Source organism: Chinchilla lanigera, unplaced genomic scaffold (genome assembly GCF_000276665.1).
Source record: "Chinchilla lanigera isolate Chin_1 unplaced genomic scaffold, ChiLan1.0 scaffold00097, whole genome shotgun sequence".
Classification (NCBI taxonomy): Eukaryota; Metazoa; Chordata; class Mammalia; order Rodentia; family Chinchillidae; genus Chinchilla; species Chinchilla lanigera.
Window position 1 is genome coordinate 3,960,370 of NW_004955498.1, and position 7,996 is coordinate 3,968,365.

General features: G+C 46.8%; 1 protein-coding gene across 1 annotated transcript; it reads right to left on the reverse strand.

Annotated features, from left to right (window-relative positions):
• Positions 1-4,615: 4,615 nt before the first annotated feature.
• On the reverse strand, positions 4,616-7,290 carry LOC102024255 (melanoma-associated antigen 8-like). The gene is made up of 4 exons (XM_005406404.2): positions 7,262-7,290; positions 6,508-6,589; positions 6,131-6,219; positions 4,616-5,928 (listed from the first exon to the last, which is right to left on the reverse strand). The coding sequence occupies exon 4, from the start codon at positions 5,924-5,926 to the stop codon at positions 5,168-5,170; it is 759 nt and encodes a 252-aa protein (XP_005406461.1). The 5' UTR covers positions 5,927-5,928; positions 6,131-6,219; positions 6,508-6,589; positions 7,262-7,290; the 3' UTR covers positions 4,616-5,167.
• Positions 7,291-7,996: the final 706 nt, after the last annotated feature.

Genomic DNA, 7,996 nt, shown 5'->3' on the forward strand with positions numbered 1-7,996 from the left:
GGGTTGTTATTCCTGAGAAGAGTTGTCCACTAAGGCAAACCTCCACAGGTGTGGGCTGGGTTCTCTTATTCACCCTCTGTCCTGATGTTTCTCCTGGAAGAACCAAGCTTACCTGTGTGTTACAGTCACGCTGGTGCCCTTACTTCAGGGTGTCCTGAGCCCCAGGTCAGTAGGCTCCTTTCCTGGACTCCTGTCTCTGGTTGACCTCAGTCTGTTCCCCTCAGAACAAGTTTCTCACTCCCCATGTCTCCCAAGGGGAGGAGATCTCATTTAAAAATCCTTCCCATGCTTCAGGGCTGACAAGGGAGGAAGACCTGGATATATGGCGACTCTCTTCTTGCTTTGGGGTTCCCTAGAACACCCACACCCCAAAATATTGACCCCCTCACTGAGCTCACATCTGTGTTACCACAACTGAAGGAAAGAAGCAGAAAAGTTCCCTCAGGTAAATCTGTCACCACGGGTCAGGCAGTCAGTGGACCTCACATCAACCCAGGTGCCCAGGGCCTGACTGCAGGAATGGGATTCTACAGTTCCCTCGGCCCTGCCTGGATTTTGTCACCTTGGTTCCCAGCAGAGCCTGGACTCCAGTCATGCATGCCGCAGCCAGCTTTTCTCAATCTACAGGAGTCCTCTTTGGTGGCAGCGGTGGGAGGGAAGCAAGTGTTTCTGCTGCCCAGGGTCTCCAGGACTGACTTCAGGGTCCAGGCTGGGAGCCAAAGCTTGTGGTGACCTCATCATGGACAGCTGTGCTACACTATGTGGTCCCCTCCCCAGCCAGAGGTGACCTCCCCACACTTTTCTTCTAACGGACTGGTTTTTAATGGGAAGAGGGTGAGCAGCAGTACAGGACTGGGGCAAATCCTTCTCCATGAGGTGATCTAACTTTTCATATACCAGAGCGTGATTTTCACAGTTCAGCTGCATTTGGAGACTGGAAGCTATTTCACATCTCTACCAAATGTCTGTGTGAAGTTTCTATCAATGGAAAGAAAAAGTGTACAGAGTGTACACATAGACTACACTACTGTAGAGCACATATGCTCATGTATTAGTTTATACATTATATATATTGAATAGATAAGTGTTTTATGTACATATTTTACAAATACATTTCCATGTGAATGTACCTAGACTACATATGCTTGTTTGATGAAAGTATATCTACTGTTACTCTGCGTGATTCAATTTTCATTCCAATCCATTTCTAATATATTCCTTACATTCCATTACAGTAGTCGTAGTTGTGAAAGCCAGTTCTCACCCACTAGGGTGGTTCAGGTAGGTATTAGAACTTCAGTCTCTGGAACCATACTCTCTGTCTCCATTTTTCTGCTGTCCTCCCGTTACCTGTAGATCACTGGCATCTCTGGTATAAGGTGCTGCCTCAGCCTGTGCAGTGATACAGAGGCAGGAGTTTCTAAACTTTGCTCTGGCTGATGCTGTCATGGTTACGTGTGCAGCCCTCAGCTTCCCTGCCCCTACCCACACTCAGGGACCAGCTCCACAGTCTCCAGTCCCCTCCAGGCCTTCCTCGTGTTTTGGTGTTCACACGGAGTTCCTTATGCATGTTTGCTAGATCTCCCTCTCTTTCCATGGTTATTTCCAGAAGCACGAGAGAGTACCACACGTGCTTGTCATGTTTCTGCTACAAGAATCAAACTGCAAGGACCAAAGTGTTGATTGGTGCCTGTTTTCAGTCTGTGACAGGCTGGCTCCAAGGCACACACAGCATGGGGAAAGTCTTGGAGGCACAAAGCTGCTCAGTTCATGGTGGCTGGAAAGCAGAACTGCGGAACAGTGCCAGAGCGGAAGGGCCAGAGGCCACGTGTATTACCGAGCACCACACTTCCACGGTCCATGTACACATATCCAGGAGCATCCTATCCTATGGTGCTAAGTTAACCTGCTTGTTCACCTGTCAAGATTAGCCAGAAACATTTACCTTCTGTGAATTTCAAACCAAACACATCTTTTTAAAGCATATTTTTACTCCAAATGAAGACAGTAATGCCTAGCTCCTAGTTCAACCTGACATGATGTAATTATCGCCCATCTCACTGGAAACAGTGTAATCCCTTCTCCAAGGTCCGAACAATCCCAGAATTTATCAAAAGTCAAAGTCTAAGTCCTTTCTGAGCCTCAAGGCAAACTCTGAGCTTTGAGATTGTATCCAGTATAACCTACATGTCAAATGTGTACCACAAAGAAGTCGTGAGAAGTGTCATTTAATTATACGTCCAGGATGTGCTTTGCCTGATTGTTTTAGTACACCAAAATATAACTGTGTATTGTGATCCAACTGTGCATTTATTGATGTGGTTTTCCTTTATCCCTTAAATTCAATGAACTTGCATGGTGCATATCATATCTTGGAGTCCTGCAGACATGGGTTAACTTGTTCCCACCCTGGGTGAGGCAAAACTTAGTACTTCTCAAATAAGACAGGGATCCATATATTGAGCTGTGTCGCTTGGCCATGGAGCACAGCAACAATACATGCTCCAGGGCGGCCTCGCTGCAGTGAATCTCTGCCCCAGTTTCTGTGAGGGATAGTCATTTTCAAGGACCCACTCAATTCCCAAGGGCCATCCTGCAGTGGGCCTGGCCAAGCCTCCCACACTCATGTTTGGTGGCAGCGTTAGAGCAACATACTACAGTGTCTTTACCACAACTTGGAATTGCAGAGAAGCCCTATACACAGTGATTTTTATCACCATTCATGTGGACACATGTGTTTTGAGAGGAGAACATAACCTACATTGACCTCACTGTCCCTTTCTGCGGGTTTTGACAAATTTGTAATTGTAAGAAATCCCCAATTACAGTATTATTCAGAAAAGATTTCCTGCCCTAAAAGTTCCTCTCCCATAATGTAATCAAACTTTCTTCCCTCCTTCTCCATGAACCACTGTCAATCATGGAGCTTTTATCATCTTTCTTAATTTGCTTCACCAGAATGTTGCATATTTATCCCACATAGAACTTTTCAGAATGGCTTGGTAATCACAGCCGGGTTCAGGATGGGAGCAAGGGGGACAGGGTGGGCACTAGATGATATCACACTAAGAGTCTCCTGCTGGCCTTGTCATTTATCACATGGCATCCTGAGGGGATCCAGAGCCCAGGACTCGTGCTCTTCATCTGTAAAATGGGCTTCACACACATTTTGTGTTGTAGGAATATTGTAATGTAAAAAGCATATTAAAACACTTACCAGACTTTCTGACATTTCTATATTGAAGGCTTGTTGATAAGCAGGTGGTTCTAGCACTGCTTATCTCTGCACGCTAGTATGCTTTTCCTATAATATTTGTGTGTGTGTGTGTTTCCCAGGGAAGCAGCAGATTAACAGAAAAATGAAAGGAAAAACAGGTAAAATGCTACCCAGTAAACTTTCCACCAATGTGATGTATCCAATAGGACATATTACTTAATTGGATGTTGAGGAGAACTTTCTTGCTGGCAACAATTAATTCACAGCTTTAGGATCTTGGGTGAAGAAATTTTTCCCCCTCTCTGCCAGTTGCTCTTCCACGGACAAAACTATTTTGAGCCATAACACCTTCACACAAAGCCTAAACTTGGTATTCACAATCCCTCTGTTGCAAAGAGGCCTAAAAACCTAGCAATTCTAGTGAGAAGTCCAGCTCAGCACAGATGCAGGTCCACAAATCTTGATTGCACATTACATACCATAACAACAAAAGCTTAAGCTTCATTCATAAAAAATGAGTGAAAACTCATCCAGACGAAGTCCTGCTGTAAGACGGGAGGAAGACTCATGAACTGGGAGAAGGCTCTCTGGGAGGAGAAGCTCTTGGTCAGGCAGTGCTGGGATCACTCCTGGAAGAGGCCCACCTCACTGAGCAAATTACGACACCCTCCCTGGAAGACGGTTCAGGCAAAGTGAACTCATAATGAGAAGTTGTCCACAGAATAACCAATGAACTGGGCACTGAAAAACCCTGGAAAGTGGACACTCCCAGCAGAGAAGAGAGCATCTGCCCAAGGATATTAGGGCCTCACTTCACCTGACAGTCTCCTTTATCTCTCAGGAAATCCTCGCAGGAGCTGGGGTAAGTCCCCTGGTTTGTGCCCTGCCTAGCACCGCTCTTCTCTTAAAGAGTCTTCTCAGCTTCACTCACCATCTAAAAGTGCTGGTCAGAGCAGTCTACTCTTTTATCAACCATTTACCTCAGGTGCAGGATGCCTCATCTGAGGGTGTGGTCCTCCCCACCTTTCAGCTGCATTAAAATCAACTACTGCACAATGAAATGTGGCTACAACAAGCCACAAACTACCGTGGCTCAGCACTCAACCAGGGCTTCTTCTGATAGACTCCAGCCCCTAAGAGTTTTTTCATGGTCCTTAGTTCCCGGAGGTAATCTCTCTATATCCCCACATTGGGGGGAATCCTGGACTCCGCCATGCTCTGGGGTAGGTTCGATCCTGCTCAGTCTAGTGTACTCATATCTCCACCACAGACACAGGCGTAACAAAGGGCACATGCACAATGAAATTTTGGGGTCAGTGTGCATATGAACAGAAGGGCTTCTTTATTGACAGTAAATTTCTCTCATAGAATTGGAGAAACCCAGCATATTCAGGTATACATATATTTTAATAGTTTATGAAAACAACTAAAAATAAATATTTTTATACATATAAATATTTTTATCTATTCCAGCATTCCATTTAACTTGGAAATTTCTTACACATTGCCAAGGAAATTCATATGATTTTTCTTCAAAATAAAATGAAAGCTCTCCAAGTTGTCTCAATAAAATACAAATGATGCTGGCATTTAGAAAGGAAGAGCAAAATTCCTGCCATCACAAAGAACCATCAATATCTCAAAAGTGAAAAGACGCATGGGATCAGTATATTATGCAAATAATATGTGCAAGCCATGCCAAATTTGCGAAAAGGAGCAAGACGTACAAAAAGCATAAAGAACACACAAGTCCATTTCTGAGTAACCTAAACACAACAGATATAGAGGTGATGTGCATGGGATTTTATTTCTCACCTAGCTCTGGAGTACCAAGAAAAGTGTGATATCTAGAAACACGAACTGAAGAATGGGACTCATTTCACATGCGGTGGGAAGTAGACAGCGATGTGATGAGGAGCACTCCCTGTCGCTGGCTGGCACGTTGCCCCTTCACTGGCCCATAATACAGCAATGCCCATCCTCTTGCTCCTCTCTCAAAGCCTCGGCATAGAGACGTGTGTAGGACCAGGGATCGCGCCTGTTCACCTTGGCCAAATGCTCTAGGACTTTCATCTTGCTCGTTTCAGCATGGGCCCTTGGACCCCACAGGAACTCGTACTGAGCAGGATTGCTGTAGCGCACATGCCTATACTCCAAGTATTGTAGCTGTACCAAATCCTTCGTGATGAAGTCCCAGGGATCCCCAATAACAAAGCGCTTCCTCTCAGGTAACATTTCCCTTCTTCTCAGGAATTCCCTTAAATCCACCTCACTGATACGGTTTCCCTTCCATAAGATGATGATAAGGATGACTACCAGAAGGTTGATTTTGGAAATGCTCTGCAAATCATCACCCAGTATCCCATCATAAGTGAGGCCTAAGATGGGCATAAGGACATATTTTTTCCTACTGTGATCCACTTCCTGCACATCAATGCCAAAGGCCAGACGCATGCACTCACAGATTGCCTTGAATAATGGGGAGAACTCCCTGCGGTGACGGGGTTCTATATTATTCTGCATTTCCCACTTGGTGATAGACGTCTTGTTTTGAAACTTTTGGAGCAGGATAGGCACCAGTTTAATTAGCTTCTTATCTTGGTACAGAGGGCACAGCAACTGAAGGACGGCTATGTCTGGGGAGGTCCATAGATCCTCCTCCTGAGGGATGCAGTGCTCACTGGATTGGTTCCTCTGACTGGAGGCCATGGCTGTGGGAGAGAGGAGACACCCTGAGGATTCTGGGGAGAACTTGGTGTCCTCGCCCAACACACTCCACTTGATGCAGCAGGGATTTGAGTATGGGAGGATGAGGAGCCAGAGGAAACAGTGAATCCTTTTTGCTCTCTGACAGCCTTCCACACCTGCACACCTACCAGGCCCCGTGCCCCTCTTTGGACAATGTGACCTCACCTGAGCTGGCTGGGCTGTGTCTTCTGATCAGGAGGATGTGCTGAGGATCCTTAAGGACAGCAAGCACTTGGTGTTGAGGATTCAGATGCCTGGAGGAGAGAGGGAGAGTGTGAGTGTTCTCACCCAACAATAGTACCCTTGTGAGCTCCCAGAAAGACTGATTATTGGTCTTCTCTTTGCGTGGTGTTTCAGAGTCCTGACTATGGGCACTGTCCCCGAGACCTGGGTCAGGAAGTGAGACTGCTCCTCAGGCTGCAGCTTAGCCTCAGAGAAGGCTCTAGGGCACACAACAGGGATACTTTAGCCTGGGCAAAGGATTCCCCCCTGTCCTTGGGGGGGGTGGAGCTATAGATGCACACTCGGTGCACACCCCTTACCTGGACTCCTGAGCCTCCTCTGCTCTGTGATCTGTGGACACCACCTCAGACCAAGACTTTCCGCTCTTGTTTCTTGGAGCTCCTGAAAGGGACATGGGGGACAGCTCAGGCTGCAGACCTCAGCAGAATCCTTGTCTCCAGACCATCTTGCTAGGTGTTGGCTGGGACCTCTGAGGTTCCTGCTCTTCTGGGTGTCTGGTACCCTTTGTGCTCACTAAAGGACCTCATCTGTCTTGAGCAGGGCCTGGAAACCATCCCTTTACTTGCCTGAGGCAAACTCCTAGGAAAAGTGTGTCCTTCCTTGATAGGGAAAAAGGCAATAAAGGAGAAACTCACATGGCCAGAACTTCTTGGGATGACAGCAGGAGGTGGGAAAAAATGGGGTCCATGTGGCCTAGGAACAGGAACCTGATCTGTCCTTATCTGGATAAATGGTTATGTCTGAGATTCTCCCTTGGATGATCCAGAGCTTCCTTCATGAAATGTATGCCTTATTTGTGAAGACACTTAAAGAAAAAGTGAGGGGAAGCCAGTGTCCCTGTTTCCTGGGTCTGACAACAGACGGCAAAGGGGTAGGTGAGGCTAGGGCAAGATGTGTTCAGGAGAGTGGGTTACCTCTACCTCCCCTAGCCCCTTGACTATCTCTGGGATCCGACTTCTGCTGCCTGCAAGTCAGCCCTCTTGTACCAAGGCCTTGAGCTCTCTGAGACCAATGATTCAGAGCTAAGAGAGAAGCCTCACCCTGACAACCCACCTCCAAATTCCGGGGATGACCAAGGCCTCAGGAAAGATGTCTGCGCAGCACTCAACATGTGTGTCCTGGGCAGCATTACTGTCAGTCCTCCTGTAGGTTACTCACCTGACTGTTGGCAGATCCTGAGACTTGGGTATCCTCACCAGATAGTGTTCCCTGCAGATAACATCTCAGAAAATGTTCTTCACTCCCCTGAAATCCCCAGCGTTCTCAAAAGGAGTCAGCAGGTGTCCATCATGTCAGCGCTTCATGAGGATTTCCTTACTGACAGCAGGACCTGTGCCCATCTCTCCTGTGATTCAGGACCCCTGTTACGGTTTAATCTAGATTTCAGTCTAAAGGTCTATGGGATTATAGGCAGAACCTTTGGGAGCTGAATGCTTATGGGAGTGCACAGCTGATCTGCTTTGAGAACGTGGGGCCTTTCAGGAAGAACAGGCTCACCGTGTGTGATAGCACGGGTTGTATCTTCCTTTCTGGAGCCCTCATTCACCTTCTGCTTCCTGTGAGACTTGGGGTCTATATAGCTTTCCTCCAACCAGGCCCTTCCACTCTGCTGTTCTGCCTTGGAGTTGGCTGACTGAGGATTGAAAGCTCTATAAATTATGAGCCCCAGTCAAGTTTTTCTCTATTGCTTTGCAGATGTCAGCTATGGTGTCTCAGCAATGAGGTCACAAGTGAGGTAATGCCTCTATACTCCCGTAGTTTCTCCATCTTCCTTTTGACCATATTTGC

What these genes read in the sequence shown, in the direction of transcription:
- LOC102024255 (XM_005406404.2), bottom strand. Translation starts at nt 5,926, where the DNA reads ATGGCCTCCAGTCAGAGGAACCAATCCAGTGAGCACTGCATCCCTCAG.